The following is an 18966-nucleotide window of genomic DNA, read 5'->3' as shown; positions in this document are numbered from 1 at the left end:
CTAACATATATCCAGTTCATACACACATACTTTGAACAAATGCTTGGAAAAGGATCTTTGGAGCAGTTAATCTCAGGTTAAACAACGAGTGCTTTCAGTTCCCTGCAATGGACTGGTGTCCCGTCCAGGGTTCACCCCTCCTGGCCTGGCGCCTAGTGATTCCGGGACAATCTTTGGAGCACCGTCACCCTGAGAAGGACAAGCGTTTAATGAGACTGAGTGAGTGAGTGAGTGAGTGAGTGAGTACTTTAAAATCCTTGGATCTGAATTAGGAATAACCGTATTTTTGTTTCTTTTTTTTTGCATTTAAAAACTTTACAGAATTGTCCCTTTTTTAAAATTCTAAGAGCAGGAAACAGGAGATAGGCATTAAATGAAATCACATCGTTTTGTGACTTGCAATGAAAGTACCTTAAAAGATTACAGTTTTACGATTTATCTCTGATAAACCAGAATTTTCTTACTGAAAAAATTCTAATATGTTCTTCAGATGCCCAACAGTAGTGTGTTTCCCTTGGACTTGCCCTAGAAACCTTGCCATTCCAAGTTCCTTAATAAGAATTAAGGAATTAATCCCTACCAGTGAACAGCACAGAAGCATTATTTCCCCACGCTTGACCACGTGTACCAGTTCTGCGTACTCGCAAACTGGAAGGGCGGGGCAGTGCAGTGAACTTCCTGTTGGCTTTGCTTGCACACATCTGCAAATCATTGGCTGTTCATGTGAAAAAGCCTTTATGAAAGCTGCATTTAAAACAGACACTGAAACAGGTCGAAGGTTCTCGGATCAGGTCCCAATGGGATGGAGCAATCTCCCTCTATCCCTCAGAACTGCTGAATCCTTTCAATATTCAAAGGGGTCTCAAAACACATCTCTTTCATATTAACTTCTTTTCTGATCTTTTCTCAACTCCATAAACTTGGAGTGCATTATCGGACAACTATTTTCCTTTTAAAAATGACTGCACCGTGGGATATTCTTGAAGAAATTCATGCACATTGTAGTCTTTTGTCAATTGCATTAATTTTCAGACCACACACACATTTTCTGAACCGCTTGTCCCATACAGGGTCGCGGGGAACCAGAGCCTACCCGGCAACACAGGGCATAAGGCCGGAGGGGGAGGGGACACACCCAGGACGGGACACCAGTCCATCACAAGGCACCCCAGACCCACTGGAGAGCAGGACCCGGTCCAACCCACTGCGCCACCACGCCCCCCGTTTTCAGAGCCTTATAAGTCAAATACTTCATCATAGCCACAATTCGTGCACAAATTTTGCACACACACTCAGGGTTTCCAAGAAAAGTATCAGAGCAGTTTGAGAAGATATTTAGAAGCTCTGATATTAAATACAATAAATTCTTGGATATCTGCTCTTTGTTTCAAAGCCAAAATTACCCATACCAGTGAAAAGCTGAGACTGGTTATGATATTTGATGACGTAATTGGTAATGGGGATGGGGTCAGAGGTCACATTCTACCGGTGTTATGAAAAAGTTTGCAGTAACCACTAACTACAGCAATCAAAGGTATATGATTTCACCTTTGTATGCTTAACAAGACCTTTGATGGTGCCAGATATATAACATCTGCTTTAAAGTTTAAAATCTTTGGACAGGATGTCCTTTTGTTAGCTCCCAATCCCTTAAAAACAGCATAACTTTGGCTGAGCCTTTTTATAGGTAATGTAAGTGATTGGAATTGAAATAAAAATGTAATAAAATATTAATATCAGGATGGAAATCCAACAGACAGAGATTATTTAAACTTCACAGGGCTGACATTTAAGTTTTCTTTTATTAGCATAAAATTACAGTGGAGCTCTGTAAAATGAAGAGAGAATTTCACTGCATACTCCCTGTCTGGCATTGTTTCCATGGCGCTATGCATAAACACAGACACGTGTGATACATTCTGATGTGTGTATGAATTTAAAGGAGAAGACCTGGCATGATGTATTATGTAAAAAATATGTGCTGTGTAATTGCAGTAATGCAGTCATCCATGCTGACCCCTGGATGTGCGATCCTCATGTCTGCATGGCTCGGCATCCTTTGAATTATGAATTTGCATTTAAAATTACTAACTAGGATGTTAGTATAATTGACTGTAAAAGCAGTTTAATGTGTTCAAGTATCCTTAACCTGAATGAAAAATCAATCTGCTCAATGGTGCATTTAAAACTTGTTAGAACCTATTGTGTTTCTTTAAGCTTTATGAATCTAGATTTTTTTTTTTTTTTGGTCTGTATCTGATGTGCCAGTGTGAAACAGCACATGGATGAGTTAAGGCATGAATTTTCTTCTGCTTGAGAAAATGAGCTATTAACCTGTATGATAACTTGTACGGATTCTGGACACGTTTCTGGACAGCGGAGTTTCCGGACCGCGGTATTTGACCGCACTTTTGAAATGTTGCTATTTTTCGTCTATTTGTGATACATGTTGCTGTTACCCAGTGTTGCTGCTATTGCTATTAAAACAAACTAACTAGAAAACGGAAAAAATAAATAGCAGAATCAAGGATCTGGATGGAGACTGCAGGCAACGGGCATCTGGACTGTGTTGAGAGGCAGCTGCTGCGAGACCCTGTGTGTGCGTGTGTGGAGAACGAAGAACAAGACTCAATTTAAGTGTCATTAGTATAAGTGCTGTGCCTGACTAAGCAATGACACAATCTAGACCGCGCTCCAAACCTGAGAGAGGCTCAGTCTGTTCTGAATTATCCCCTGCCAGTTGAATAACCTGGACATGAAAGCAGGTCAATTTTCTCAACGGGTTGATGGGCCGTGGTGGAGCGATGATGACAACCAATCGGTCACATGGCTTCCAGCATGTGAGAACCGCAGGTTACCATGGAAATGTATACGTAGCACATGCGTTCTGTACACAATGTGCTGGACCAGGAAATCCAACAAGGACTACGGTGACAGCAGGGGCAGCTGGGAGCGTGGTGGTGAGAGTGTTGCTTTGCGGTAGAAGGGCACAGGTTTGAATCCCACCTCCTGCTGTAGAACCCTTAATCAAGGTAATTACCTGAAAGATATAGTAAGAATTACCCAGCTATATAAATAGGTAAATCACTGCAAACATCTTAACACTGTAAATAACTTTGAGGAAATTTCAACTGTATGAATAAACACTTGTGAGGGGGCACGGGGGTACAATGCGCTTGACTGGGTTGCTCTCTGGTGGGTCTGAGGTTCGAATCCCGCTTGGGGTGCCTTGTGATGAACTGGCGTCCTGTCCTGGGTGTGTTCCCTGCGCCCTGTTGCCGGGTTAGGCTCCTGCTCTGACCCCTCTTGGGACAAGCGGCTTCAGCCACTGTGTGTGTGTGTGTGTGTAAAGACATCTTTTATTTCCTTTTAACCCTTTTCTTTGAAGCTACTGTATACCCATGTACTGTATATGTATATGTATACTGGGTATACTTGGTATATTGGCTATTCTCAGAATACTGGATATACTGGGTTTACTGAGTTTACTAGGTGTCCTGTACGCTGTACCAGGTGGTGAACTGCAGGCACCCCTCCAATACTAATCGCAATCCATACCCTTATCTGGTCATATGAGGAGCTTCCGGCAGGTTCTGCCCAGACCCACAGTGAGAAAAATCAAGAGGGCAATATAGAGGAGCGTTTGACACTACTGCCAGCTTGCTGAGCATTTCTGTCCTTCGCTGGCCGCCGCCCCTGGCAGTAATCCAAGCAAAACTCTGCAAGAAGCTTCTCAAAACAATTTATGCGGACAAACATGACGTTGAGGTCTTTGTATTGGCAGGGCTTTTCTCCCAGGCGCTGGCGAGCGGGACCAAATGGGTGCGCGGAATGCAGCGGGACACCGGTTTCTGGAGAATTTCCTCCAGTTCAGCACCGATTTCTCCATTTCATCATGTCCTCGTTTCATGTCTTCAGATGCTGAGAATGCGATTTCGGAACTCCTGAATTCCGCAGATACGGCGGACGACATGGCTTCGGAGGGACATCCAGAGCACACTATGCGAAGCTGAAAGGCAGCAGTGTCATGAAGGACAACTGGAGGGGAAGGTGCAGCAGATGGCGTTGTGGTTCGGATCCCTGCCTGGACTCAGAGGTTGCAGGTTTCAATCCCATCTCCTCACCCCTTACACAGCTGGGTAATTTTTCCTGTGTCAGTTCAGGGTAAGTACCTTGCTTTAAGGTGCTACAGCAAGAGGTGGGATTCAAACCTGCAATCAGTGACTCCTAAGACAGCAGTTTGAATCCTTACTCCACCCGCTGTCCCTATTCTTTACTCGCTATGCCCCCTTTCAGCACTCTCTTTGACTGTTGTCTTCCCTGAGGAGCTGGCCGTCGGCCTCCAAGAAAATGACAGAGCGTGTGCACGTACACGCACACGCTCACACACACACACAGAGAGCAGGCCTCTCTGTCACTAGTCATTTTCCAGTGCGGCTGCCAGTCGGCGCTCTCTGTGACAGGCTACAAATCCCTGACACCACCACTGATGATAGCTTTACAGCACAGTCTTCCCGGACCTCCAACAGCACACTCCCCCCTTGTTCCCTTTACTGTGCTCCACTCCCAGTGTTACACCAGTCCGTCTACATAGCTGTGTTGCAGCAAAATACATTTTCTCTTCTTTAGTCTGATATTTATATTTCTAGGAACTATGAAACATGACCATTTTTGCATCCTAGTCTCTCATTATACACATAGTCCATTTTTAAGACACCCCCTGAATCATGGACTGATGAACTTGGCAGCTCACGTGCAAACGTCCTGATGTTTGTGCTGTTGGATACCTGCGTCCTGCCAGTACATGGATTGAAGCATTCACTGGGTGGCCTGATGCCCTTGGGTGCGCCTTTCTGTCCACCCACAGTTGGGATCCAGCTCCATTGGGGTTGCTGTGAGCCACGGGGTGGGGGGCAGAATCCAAAAGATCTCACCTGGTCAAGGGAAAATGGTATGTCCTGGGTGGATGTACCATTGGCGGCAAGGTGACACAGCAACGCTGCGGTCTCACAGCACTTGGGTGGTGCAAGAGGACATGGGTTCGATCCCCACTCAGTCTGGAGTTTGCATGTTCTCCCCGTGTCTGCATGGGTTTCCTCCAGGTGCTCTGGTTTCCTCCCACACTCCAAAGACATGCTGTTCAGGTTTCCCCATAGTGTGTGAGTAATATAGAGAGAGTGTGTGTGTTCCACTGATGTATGGATGAGTGACCCAGTGTAAGGAGTGTATCTAGCAGTGTAAGTCACCTTGGTGAATAAGGTGTGTGTGCTGGTAACACTACGTAGAGCTCATTGGAAGTTGCTTTGGAGAAAAGTGTCTGTTAAATAAAGAAATGTCATGTGGACTGGCGGGGACTCACACCCACTAAAGCGTACATAAAAATTCACTGATAGACCACAAAAGAGGTTTTTTCAAGGTGTTTCTTTATTTTGACAGACATACACTATGCTTTCACTCAGTGGTAAATAGGTGTGTATCTTCCTATACCTTATTACACTTCATCAATTTCTCACATTTGTCCAACACTTTTCTCAACAGCAACTTGTAATGTTCAGCTACTTATAGTGATTCACCTATTTATACAGTTGGGTAACTTTTCCTGTATCATACACACACACACACTTTCTGAACTGCTTGTCCCATACAGGGTCACGGGGAACCAGAGCCTACCTGGCAACACAGAGCATAAGGCCAGAGGGGGAGGGGACACACCCAGGACGGGATGCCAGTCTGTTGTAAGGCACCCCAAGCAGGACTTGAACCCCAGACCCACTGGAAAGCAGGACCCGGTCCAACCCACTGCACCACCGCGTCCCCCTTCCCTGTATCACACACACACACACACACACACACACACACACACACACACACACACACACACACACACACACACACACACACACACACACACACACACACACACACACACACACTTTCAGAACCGCTTGTCCCACACGGGGTCACGGGGAACCGAAGCCCAACCCGGCAACACAGGGCGCAAGGCCGGAGGGGGAGGGGACACACCCAGGACGGGACGCCAGTCCGCCGCAAGGCACCCCAAGTAGGACTCGAACCCCAGACCCACAGGAGAGCAGGACCCGGTCCAACCCACCACGCCCCCCCTTCCCTGTATCAATTCAGGGTAATTACCTCAGTCAAGGGTACTACAGCAGGAGGTGGGATTCAAACCTGAGACCCCAAACCCCAAAATCAGCAACTCTAACTACTACACCACCTGTTGTGTATATAAAAACTTATAGATACCTGCACCCCCATGCAATAACTGAAAAACTAATATCGTGTGAAAGAGGTATGAGAATCAGTCCCCTCCCAAGAGATCTTTGTATGGTAAAAAGGGCTGTTAGAGCCCAAAATGTCACCCCAGTACTAACACAACAAGGAGAAACAGGTGGTGTAGTGGGTGGAGGTGCCACCTTTGGTCTCAGATATTGCAAGTTCAAATCCCCCCTTGAGTGAGGTACCTACTCTGAATTAATACAGTAAAAATTACCCAGCTGCATAAATGGGTTAAAAATTATAGGTGGCTTAACACTGTTAGTTGCTTTAGGGAAAAGTGTCAACGAAATGAATAAATGCAATATACTGTAAATGGCACAGGAACAGAGGGAGTGCAATTAGGATGTTTCTTACTATGTTTGCATCTGTCTATGATTAGACCATTAGGGTTATTGGCTCAGGGCTCATGTCCAGCCAGACCGGACACTGCTCACGCTGTTGGGGACGTAAATCCGTATTCAGGAAGCACTTTTGATGTTTACGCAAACTGCACAGCCAAGAGGAGCAAACACGTTACTTGGGGCAGGGCTTGTATGGGAAAGCTGGCCAGGTGTGAAACGGTCAGCCTAAAGGAGCTCTGCTGCGATCGTCCGCTGCTCAGGTACAGCTCGGGTGGGATCTCGGTGGGCTATCACGGTGCGCGGGCTGGAGGGATGGACCGTGCTCCCACAGACGAATAAACATCCATTTTAAAACCTTCGGCTCTGAAAAGTAAGACGAACATCATCCTCTGTCTAATATAGCGTCCCCCGGGGCAGGGCACGTGCGGGCTCCGCGGTGCAGGAGAGCGGCCGACCTCCCGGGGCTCAGCAAACTTTATTTCAAAATGAAAAAGATAAAAATACTGCGGCAAGTTTCCCCCCTTTGGAGTTTTATTGGAAAGATATATTCAAATAACGTCAGGATAACATTGTTATTCCTTTACTTTCCTACTTACCGGATGGCACATATTTAAGGCTCCCGTGTTGTGGTCAATTTATTCACCAGCTCACTCAAGTTTGTTTTAGATTTAATTGGGTGCCGGTATGGCCACATTCATAATAATTCCAGCATTAAGGGAGCTCTCATTAGAATATTTATTACGTTCTTTCAATTTTGGATAATTTAACGCAGATCTGGGGCCCTCGCCACTCATACATCTCCCAGATTGAAACCTTTGTAATAAGACTGGATCACGAGTACTGTAGATTCGCTGGAATATATCAATCCACATTAATGAGATTGTTGGGCGCTCCGTTCCGCCTCCTTCGCTCCCCTACCTCCTCCTCTCATGCTGTCTGTCATTATTATTATTTCATAAAAGCTCTGATCTATTTTATGAAAAACCAGCAAACCTTTGTGAAATTCATTAAATCAGCATAAAAAATGTATTATATAAGTAAATTGCACTTGCCACTCCTATTCATGCAATTGGCCTTTAAGCAAAGAAGGGCTCTGTGTCGATGTAACCTCTGGGGAACGGGGGGCTCCAGTCGTCCCCAGGCTAGGCGTACGCAGGGCGCCACGGGGTGCAGGTCCCTTCCGTCGCACAGCCGCATGAGCCATTCTTCTACACCTCAGCTGAAGGGGTGTGCAGGGGGCAGCTGATGGCACCTTTGCATCTGAGGGTTGCTGGTTTGAATCTCACCTCCAGCTGTAGTACCCCTGGGCAAGGTACTTACCCTAAATTGCTCCAGTGATATTACCCGCCATAAATGGGTAAGATGTTCTGGAGAAAAGCATTCACCAAATTAATAAATATATGTGTGAATGCACGTGGACGGAGCACCCGGAGCCAGGTACCGCTGTCACGGCCCTCGGCGTTTCACCTGCAGGCTCCGCGGCGGCCAGAGAAACCCCTCGGTGGGTGCTCGCACTGGTAACGCTTATATATCAGTGACACATGGTGTTTTCATAGCAAGGAGAATTATCGCGGTTCACGGAAAACGCGGCACCTGGGACACGGCTAGAGTGCGTCACCTTTCGGGGACATCACACGCGCGGGTCAGCCAGGTCTGTCATTACCATTAGCGCTCGTATGGGGCGTCCTTCACACAGGGTCTGCGCCGACTGCTGCTCATGAATAATGCAGGGGTCTGTCCAGGAGCGCCTGCCTTCTCATACATATCATGGTGACAAACAAATGGCACCAAAACACACTGCTCCACCGCGCAGCAGTTCCTGCTGTGTGTCCATTCATTTATTTCTAGTATGTCACTTTTAATTCTAGTATTTTCCTACCGATAAATGCCTCTTCCTTAACTGTCAATACATTTCACAGCAAAATGAAAAGAGTCTAAAAGCTCAAGATTTCTGAAGCCCTTCGCGGACTGGTGTGGCAGAATCGATGTTTTAAATGTCTCTAAAAATACAAAACTTAAAAGGTGCACAAACAGCGGATAAGTAAAACTGAGAGAGTTCAGCGGTTTACTTCGGAAGTCGTGTAAATACGCCCTGGCGGAACAGCAGCGTGTTTCACGATACCTGTTTCTGGCATTAGATGCATTTAATCTTTTCATATGTAAAACTGACTTCAGCAGCACCAAGAACATGTTCTTTTTCAGTGCTTATTACTTTCAGTGTGTGTGTGCTAATATATAAAGTAAAATATTAATCTCTGCTAGTTTTTAACAGAAAACTGTGCTATATGTAGCTTTTTCCACTGTAAATGTTTAAAATGTCAAAAAATGCTTAATACGAATAATAATAGCCGTGACAAGTAAAAATTGTATCAACTGAAATAAAATGTCCCGTCCTGGGTGTGTCCCCTCCCCCTCTGGCCTTACGCCCTGTGTTGCCGGGGAGGCTCCGGTTCCCCGTGACCCCGTATGGGACAAGCGGTTCCGAAACTGTGTGTGCGTGTGAAATAAAATGTGTTATTTTTAAGGAAATAAGTGAAAATTAATAACAATTATGGTACCTTAGCTTGACAATTGGAAGTCGGTTAAAAATGTTAGAATCAACTTTAAAAGAAACGCTTTATACTTTTGTTCACCTTTTTTGGTGTTATAGGTAGTTTCGTACTTTGTGCGCAGTAAAAAGCTGCTAAATGGTTGAAATTGCTGGGCTGCATATTTGAAGTTCTTCCGCTGATTGATTTTCCTGTGCTGGGCTGGAATGCGGTGCGGCGAGTGTGTTGAAGGGAGGTTCGGGCGTCTGTGCGGCGCCCTCCGAGGAGGCCCTCCTTCGGCCTGTGCCGTGACCGGGTCGAGGACTCGCACCGTGGGCCAGCTGCGAACGGGCACCCAGGACACGGAGACCCTCCATCTCCGTGCTGTGACCACAGCTCACCTTCCCATGAAGCTTTCGTGAGTCACAAGGCCCTCGGTGTTCATTCTGGCCACTTCACGCCACGGGACTGTGCCTTTTCCCGCAGCTCTCTAGCGCCACCCGAAGAGAGCGCGTGCAATTGCAGCCGCCTCCCGCCGGACTCCGCGTCTTCATCGAGGGCCGATGGCAAAGGATCACGCAGGAAACTCTGTCCTCACCACTGCTTCTCCTACTGCTTCTGGACAATATTTCAGAAATGTTTCAACATGAACGAATCATTCTACAATGTAAAACATTTAAAAAATGCGTCTGTATATTATAATTACTTTGCGTCCTCACATTGTGGGGTTTACGAGACAAGAACAAATGGAAAGTCATGTCTCTTTTATATAAATCTAAAGTTTTTTTTTTTTTTTTTTTTTTTTTTTTGCATCTGCTGTGTAACAGTCGTATTCCTGGCTTATTCCCTTGTGCACGTGCTTAATTTAATTAAAACCACGTGTTTTGTCGCCCGCCGCACGAGCGCTGCGGCTTCTCTGCGGTGTCTTCGCTGTGGAAATTACTCTGAGATGTCGAGGCTGTGTCCGTGCTGCTCTTAAGTGGCGTTAATAGCCCGCGCGCCGCGCGTGCACGTGGGTCGTCGGACAGGCGTCGATCAGCGCGCCGCGCGTGCACGTGGGTCTTCGGACAGGCGTCGATCAGCGCTCCGCCGAGCTGTCAAACCCCTGCGTGGAACCTGCCAGGGCAACGGAACAGTGGTCCATTCATTCGGACCCGGAGCTTCGGCGTCGGGTAACTGTCAATGGCACTAAAGCACTGTTGACACAACTTGTTTTCTGCTTTTTCACTGCGGTTCCGGTGAAACAAAGCGGTTCTTCACCAGCGGCCTTTGGTGCCCCTTAACTGTGCGTCACTAAAAGTCACTGTGACGTTTCAGAAACTCAATTTATGTCCCATTTGAGTCTGCTCGGTGTTTTTTTTTCTCCTTCGGATGAACGGATCCCAGCTTTTATCATTTAGATTATCGGATCAGTACTTATCTATTACTTCCTTTGGATGTTACACACACACTGTCTGAAGACGGTTGTCCCGAGCGGGGTCGCGGCGAGCCGGAGCCCAGCCCGGCAGCAGAGGGCATAGGGCTGGAGGGGAAGGGGACACACCAAGGACGGGACGCCAGTCCATCGCAAGGCACTCCAAGCGGGACTCGAACCCCAGACCCACTGGAGAGCAGGACGGGGCTAAAACCCGCTGCGCCGCCGCCGCCGCCGCCGCGCCCCCTTAGGTGTTCTAAGTAATCAATAATAGGTATTGATCTGTTCTTGTAAATGATAAAAGGTGGGATCCGTTCACTTCTTTTGATGAACGAATCAGTTTCTTTATATATAATTATTACAGTTTTTTTTTTTTTCCAGAAGCCTTTTATCCAATACTACTTACAATGCTAGAAGCGCAACTTTCAGATGGTTTGCCCATTTATACAGTAGGATATTATTAGTGTACCAATTCAGGCTAGGTAGGTGCCTCAAGCAGAAGTGGGATTCGAACCTTGAACCTTGCGTGTAAACCGGTCTAACCACCAGGCTGCTTGCTGACTACTGATAAAACATGAACACTATTCAAAAAAGTTTAAAGGCAAATAAAAGCAGAAGGCAAAGACAGGGCAAAGTTTTCTTTTTTGAATACATTTATCCTTAAAACATATAATATGCTGTGATATACGGATGGCCTGCTTTGTTTTAAGAAATGTGAGCATATTTTAGAGGAGATGTAGTTATATGCCGTTTCCAGCACACGTTTTCGGTGTTCTGCGCTCCTGCGAAGCTTCCTTCGCTTCATCCTTTGAGCTCAAAGACGCGCCTTACAAAAAAAAAAAAAAAAGAAAGAAAAAAGAAATAAATAAATAAAAATGAAAAAAAGAGAGAAAGAAAGTTAAAGGGGGCTGCAGGCGCGAGGGGTTGCGCGCACTCAAGGGGGGCCCGGCGCGCGCGCCGCGTTCCCGATGATTGGCAAAGACGCGATTCCATCTCCGCTGCCCCGCTGTTGCGGGATTACTGTGACGTCACGGCGATACCCGCGCACGGATGAATGCTAAAGAACTACAGAGGCACAAATAATAGCACAAGCAGAGTCCATATCTTGCAAGTCTTACGTTATCCTTTAAGCCCTCTTCAGCCAACGCACAATCATATTTCTGTACTTGATGCAGTTTAATATTATTTACTTATCTTTTCATCTGCAGGATTATCTACATATATATGTGTGTGTATGCAAAAGTGTTTAGTGCTGCAAAGAGCTTCAGAGCTGCCTGCTAAGTGCAGTCATCTATTATTGAGCAAAAGGCCGTGCGTGGAGATGTCGGCGGGAACGCGCATCTGAAGCAGATTTGATTACAATCGATCAAGGCGAGATTATTGCTGATGGTTACAAAAGAAGGAGCCATGTCCTTCTCGCAGTTCGGATACCCGTACAACGCAACTTCACAGGTAAGGGGCGAATCACCTGCATCTCTGTACTTCCTTTCACAGGCAGCGAGGAGTGACATATTAATATTGTCTCGCGAGCCACATCGCAGTTGTTCCACGTCGGAGGTGCTCCGCATGTATTCATCATTGTCAGTGCAAAAATCTGTATATGATTTCTATGTGAAGCCAACTGCAGTGTGTTTAGGTTGCGGACAAACCTGCCCGTACTTTTAAAAGTAAACATGATTTTTTTTTTTGTTAAAGCTGCCGGAATTCGGCATATTGTTTTAATAACATTTCCCGTTACTTTTTTTTCTGATGGGTGTAATTGTTGCACTGATTTGCTTGTTGTGAAAAACATTGTGCAGACTTTTTATTGTACAACATTGCGCATTTTTTATGCCGTTGCGTTCATGATACACCCAACACGAAAGGACTTAACAGAAAAGCACCACAGTCAACTTCAGATGATTCAGATTGTGAGCAAAACTTTTTTTTTTTTCTTTTTTCCGAGTTTAAAACCTCATTTATTTGGTCTCAGTCAATATATCAGCACTGCGTATTAATAACTGTCTATATATTGTACTCAAGTTATATAATAAAATGTCACCTGATCCTCCCATGCGCATAACTTGCATGCATTTTGCAAAACTTTCTAGATTCATCCAAAGCTTTTCTCCAGAGCGACTTGTAATGTTAAGTTACCTGCAATTATTTACCTGTTTACGGCTGGGTAACTTTACTACAGTCATTTAGGGTAATTACCGGCTCAAGGGTACTACAGCGGGAGGTAGGATTCGAACCTGCAGCCTTTGGGTCCAAAAGCCAGCAGCAGTGCTCCCCACTGCATTATCAGCTGCCCGATTTCTCAGAAAAACTGTACTTTTTATTTTAGTAAATGTGCAGCGTTGCAGCCCAGGAGCACGTGAGGCATAGAGAGCAGTGTGTGCTGCATGCGCATGGAACGCGCACACACACACACACACACACATACATGTTAGGACCCTGTGCATGCGCTCCTTACCTTGTGCTCCCTTCTCTGCTCACCTTGGGGGGTAGCTCGCGAGGCGCGCGCCACTGACGTGTCTGTCTGGCATTCTCTTTGTGCAGTTTTTCGTGTCGGCAAACCCCAGTACGACTTGCTGCGATTCGATTTCCAGGTCGGCGTCGGACGGCGCGAGCGGCTCCCAGGGCGCGGGCGCGTTCTGCTGCCCCCCTTACGAGAACCGGCTGCTGGCGAGCGCGCGCGGCGAGCTCAACGCCGCGCTCGGCGTGTACGGCGCGCCCTACGCGGCCGCGGCCGCCGCGAGCCACGGCTACGCCAACTGCTTCGCGTACGGCGGCGAGCCGCCCGCGCTCTACCCAGCGCTGGTACGTGCGCGCTTTTATGGCGCCCATCGATCCGCGGCACGGTGCTCATCGATTGCTGTTGTGTTCTAACGGCTGTGCGCGCGCTTCCTTTATTATGGGTGATCTTAACCAGCGTTGTAAAACACGCGTGGAGGATGGCTGAAAACACTCGGCCTGTTGTAAGACAAAAAAGTAAAAAATATTATATATATACGTATATGATTATGAGATGAAGGAGATTTGCCTTGATGAATGTATTAACGTTTTCACAAGCGTCAAATTATTCGCAGGCGATAAATAAACGCGCCCTGTGTAAAAAAAAAAAAAAAAAAAAAAAAAAGCCATAATAATAATAATATAACAACTGCATTGCATGCACGAGAAGTGTTTTGCCCTAGTTAAAACTTTAGAGGAATGCCGAACAAATCCAAACATGCTTGGAAAGGGGGGGGGGGGGGGGGGGTGAATATGACAGTGAAAGTGTAATACTTTTCATAAAGTTAGTCACCAAACACAACCCGAGGCGCAGTTGTCGCACAAAACGGAGGTGAAGTGTTGGTTTAGAAGGTGACACCCCTTTCCTGCAGTGTTTGTTTATTTATTCTGACAGCTGTTGTAACTGTTTCAGACTCCGCAGTATGACATCAAGGATGGCACTGGCAACCTGCACTCTGGAATCACCCAGTCTTCTGCTTATTACCCCTATGATCACTCTTTGGGCCAGTATCAGTATGACAGGTAAGTTCCTCCCCTTTTAATCTTCATTACCACACCTTAAACATGAGTAACATAAACTCCCTGTCTCGCTGTTTAAAAAAAAAAAAAAATAGAATGAACAGCATTGGATGAACAACATTCTATTTTTACACCAAGGGATCATAATATTTGTAGGAAGTCATTTTTGTTGTTTATACCGGGTAAATAACATTAACAGTCACAAAAGTTGTGCACGTCTCTGAACGCACTCCGGGAACAGAGCGACCCGGGACCTAACAGAACACGTGTCTTAATGTTGCATCCGTCTGCCAGGTATGGAGCTGTGGATTTTAATGGCTCATCCAGGAGAAAAAATGCCACGAGGGAGACGACCAGCACCCTCAAAACGTGGCTTTACGAGCACCGCAAAAACCCGTACCCCACCAAGGGCGAGAAGATCATGCTGGCCATCATCACCAAGATGACCCTGACTCAAGTGTCCACCTGGTTTGCCAACGCCAGGAGGAGGCTCAAGAAGGAGAACAAGATGACCTGGTCCCCCAAGAATAAAGCGGGGGATGACCGGAAGGACGACCTCGAGAAGACTGACCAGGACAAAGGTGACCCTGTCTGCTTCCCTCATGCGGCTGTCAGGAATAAGCAGAAATAAACAAAAATCAAGTAACCTCAATTTGCATATTGATATTTTCTTAGGAAGCCTCAGAATAATGTGAATATGTACTGTTTCTGCCTCTATGTTGCTGTGACCCAGTGCTTTTCAGAATTTAATAATAATAATAATAATAATAAGAATAATAATAATAATAGCACCCAGCAGCACCCAGACAACAGATTACCCGTAGCAAATGGGCACAAGTGAAACAGCATACAATTAATACCTGTTTGTTGATTGCATTTGAATAATCGTTCCATATTTTTTGAAACTTACCAATTACAAGAAACTGAACAACCGATACATGAATAACTTATCGCTGCAGCGCATGGCTTTAGCATTGTGTCTTTTGTAAACGGCGTGTGCTTGCGATTGTTTGCTTCACAACAGACCCGAAGGAATGTAAGGAAGACAAGGACCTGCGGCTGAGCGACCTGGACGAGATGGATGAGGAGGACTGCGAGAAGCTGGACAGCGACTGCGAGAAGGCTTCCCAGGAGCAGCAGGGTCTCCAGACGCCAATGCCGGGGGGGCCCGCCAAAAGGGACTGCAGCGGCACCATGGTCCCCCCCAGCAACTTTCACACCTTCTCCAGCAGTAACAAGGCCCTGTCAAGCATTGCTCCTGACTTCCTGGGCCCCGTTGGCGTCAAGTCACTAAGTGCGGCTTTGCCCGCCGCCTCGGTCCTGCCGCCGTTCGACGTGCCGGGGAAACCCCTCATCTGGTCTCCAGCTCGGACTGCCGACGTCTCCATGCTGACGGGACTCCCCCAGGACAGCGGGCTGAGGACCGGGAGCGCTGGTGTGGACTGCCAGCTCCAGTCGAGCAGCGTCCCTATGGCCGGCCGGTGCAGGGAGCCGGGGGCGTCCCAGGATGGCGCCGGCCTGCCCCCCACAGAGAGCGCCTTCCGGGAGGGTCCGCCGGCGCACGGGAAAGCCTACAGTCCCGCGGGCTTCACCAGCAAGAACCTGCAGCTGCAGTGCCCCTCTTACCCCCTGCTCTCAGACACCTGCCATTACCTGTCAGTGGAGGGGGCCCCGCGGGCCCCCACCCGCTAGACGCTCCGCTGCGGAGACCAAACTGCCACGTTCGGCCGCTGTGTTCCAGCCGACAGAGCGAAAGAGATCGCCTTGGCTCTCACTTCCTGGCTGCTGATTTCCTGCAACGTCTACCGTAGTAAAATGATCTGGGTTTTGTTAGTAAAGGCGTCCGATTCTTTTTTTTTTTCTTTTCCTGCCTGAAATTCCGATTAAATTTTGTCCGCCTGGTTAATTATCGATTGCAGTAACGTATTGCAGCTTCACACGTATTTGCCCCCGCATCACATAGGGTACTTTAGCAGTGTATATGTATATATGTGTGTATGTATGCATGTATGTATACACATACATATACATTATACATATATGTATTTACAGTTGTGTGTGTGTGTATATATATATATATACTGACTCGTGGTATTTTCAAAGGGCACAAAACATGCTGGAATCATGTGATAATCTGAAGTTCGAGACAGGCGTCTCCTGCGTAGGCCCCGGCGACAGCGACAATCACTGCCTCTAGACTTGTGATGAAGAGGTGAGGCAGGGGTCCCACTGATCACACACACACACACACACACACACACACACGGATCATGTTCAGACTTCAGCTCAATAAAGGCATAAATAAAATCAATAGAACTTTCCTCCAAAGAAAACCCAGCAATTTGCAAAAAAAAAAAAAAAGAAAGAAAGATGCTGTACCTTGGAATGATTACTTTCCTCAGTTGCGCTCACACACACACACACACACACACACACACATACACACACATACACACAAAAAAAGGTAAATGAAAGCATTGCCTTATCTTGGAGTAAGGGTAACTTTGAGTCACTTGAGCAAGAAAGAAGAGAAAAAAATAATCTGACAAAAATATAAATAAAAATACTAAATTCTGACAAAATTATGTTTTTGTACTGGTTTAGTTCACACATCGAGAGAGTGTTTCCACCTTTTGAGAAGCAGTGATTTCAGTGGGGGGGGGGGGGGACGTTTGACGCTCCGTCGCCGTTGTGGACGCAGCCATAATTTTTGCACAACATTGTTTTTTTATGGTTATGGAAGTGTGTGAAAAATTAGAAGAAGATTTACGACCCAGGACGGATTTCCTACGTCTGCACTTGGCAATTGTAGTAGTGGAACCTTATTTATTTCTTTCTTTTTGTTTGTTTGTTTATTTATTTACCAAATACTTTCTGACTGTGCGTTACTTTAACGTCATCCTTTGCATTACATTTCGAACCCGTGTATGTGTACGTATGCTAAATGTAAGTCATTTAAATTTAAAGAAAAAATGTGTTTGGCGTATTACAAAAGCTGTTTGCTGGTGTTGAATGAATTGAATTTGCCTGTCGGTATATGAACAGTAATGTTTGTGTTTATTTTCACTTGTAGGGAGACACCCCCCACCCCTTTTTTTTCTGCCATGTGTGAAATATTTTATAAAAACCGCATTTTTACAAGATGCGCGCTTCCCGCTTCCTCATTTGTGGCTCCGCGTGGGTCGTGCGTGGGCAGCTGGGAAAGTTTTCACTGGCGCTCAGTGATTTTCCTCAAGAGTATATGTATATATGTGCGAGCACACACACGCACACACACTCCGGTACCCCCCTTCAGCTGTGCATCCAATGCTTCCGGGATAGGCTCCGGATCATCGAGACCCTGATCAGGACATGCTGTTATTGGGAGAAAAAAAAAACTATATATATATGTGTGTGTGTGTGTAGTGTCGCTTCAAAATATGTGAACCCCATAGGGATGCTCATTATTCTTGTAAAAAAAAATTAAAATAAACAAAATCTTTGTCCTAACCATTACAATAATCTTACAAACTGAATAAATGATCATGATTTACACCCCTCATCCTACTTACCTTCTCAGTATAACCAATGCAACTTGGGCTTCACTAATTTTTACATCTGCACTACCTTACACATCATTTCCTCTAAAGCGATGGAATTCGTCATTAGGCACACCTTGTGTCACGTGAGATGGGCTTTTCAGTAAATAACGTGGTAAAACTAAGGGACATGAGGGCTTCGCATACTTTCAAGCAGCACTGCACATATGTGTGTGTGTGTGTGTGTGTGTGTGTCGGGTGGTGTATGGAAATATACATAAAGCGGTTGGGCAGTGATGGCTCGGTCAGGCCCCGATGATGGAGTGTACGCGGTGCGGGAGAGAAAGGGGACAGTGGCTCATCCGCGCGTTTGCCTAATTGGAAGTGTCATCGCACATTGTGCTGCTGTTCTTGCGGGACGGGCGCCTGAATGAGTCTTTGTGTCCTTGGCACAAGAGCTCGTGCATTCATTTAATTAGTGGGGCGACGCAAAGGTCACCTACAGGTGAAGCAAACAAGAGGCAGCGGCGTGGCGCGTCGGGGTCGCAGCCCCGCTTACCCGCGTTCCGTGGGTGATCTCCTAAGTGGCGCTTCTCGATCAGAGACAGCGGATTAATCAATTGATTAAGTCCTGCATTGATCAATGGATGGCTGGTGATTAAATGGTGACGGGTAAAGTTGTCTGTTTAAATCATGCTGTCTTCTTTTACCTGTTGAGAGGGTTATGTAAGGTATCCACCCCCCCTTTTACGCACATATTGGTCAGGTTGATTCGTCTTATTCGTAATTTAATTTCCAAGACCAGTATAACAACAAACAGGCAAGAGAAATGTTGCATAATTAGATTTTTTTTTCTGTCATATTGTTTAAATTGAAATTGAAACAGAGATAAATCACTTACTGCTCCGCGGGGGAAAGTGGAGCAAACGTTGCGAACGGAGTAAAAAGGGAGTTTATTCTGGGTTTTAGCGCAAATAAAACTTTGAGAGGAGCCCTTTCCTCCGGTGTTAATTCCGACACGTTTTTATGTGTTGAACGCAGGAACAGGGCTTAGTTTTTGGACTGCGTTATTGTTGCTTACGCAGCGCATCTGCGTGGTGTGTTTAAGAAGCAAACGTTAGTTTGAAGCGCGTAAAAAACGCGCAGCGTTGGAAAGGCGCAGTCTGCCGCCACTGACCCGCAGCTTAGAGAGGCGCACAAATTAAGCCCCCAAAAGAGAAACATTATTTCAGGTCGGATTTTTGAGATTAGATCTTGTAATAGAGATTTAGGGTTATTGAAAGGCGGTTTTCTGTGGGCCACTTGGACACCTGGCACACAAATGCACACTGTAACTTAAAACACTCCCCTTC

General features: G+C 46.3%; 1 protein-coding gene across 1 annotated transcript; it reads left to right on the top strand.

Annotated features, from left to right (window-relative positions):
- The first annotated feature begins 11966 nt into the window (after positions 1-11966).
- Positions 11967-15788, top strand: irx6a (iroquois homeobox 6a). The gene is made up of 5 exons (XM_029252447.1): positions 11967-12032; positions 13122-13382; positions 13990-14099; positions 14391-14677; positions 15121-15788. The coding sequence occupies exons 1-5, from the start codon at positions 11967-11969 to the stop codon at positions 15786-15788; spliced, it is 1392 nt and encodes a 463-aa protein (XP_029108280.1).
- Positions 15789-18966: the final 3178 nt, after the last annotated feature.

The sequence above is a fragment of the Scleropages formosus genome, chromosome 5, assembly GCF_900964775.1.
Source record: "Scleropages formosus chromosome 5, fSclFor1.1, whole genome shotgun sequence".
Classification (NCBI taxonomy): domain Eukaryota; kingdom Metazoa; phylum Chordata; class Actinopteri; order Osteoglossiformes; family Osteoglossidae; genus Scleropages; species Scleropages formosus.
This window is presented reverse-complemented; position numbering and strand designations above follow the sequence as displayed.

Bases quoted from the DNA above. Each gene is read 5' to 3' on its own strand.
- irx6a (XM_029252447.1), top strand. From the start codon at position 11,967: ATGGTTACAAAAGAAGGAGCCATGTCCTTCTCGCAGTTCGGATACCCG. The intron at 13,383-13,989 runs GTACGTGCGCGC...TAACTGTTTCAG, and splicing joins CCGCGCTCTACCCAGCGCTG to ACTCCGCAGTATGACATCAA. The intron at 14,100-14,390 runs GTAAGTTCCTCC...TCCGTCTGCCAG, and splicing joins GGCCAGTATCAGTATGACAG to GTATGGAGCTGTGGATTTTA.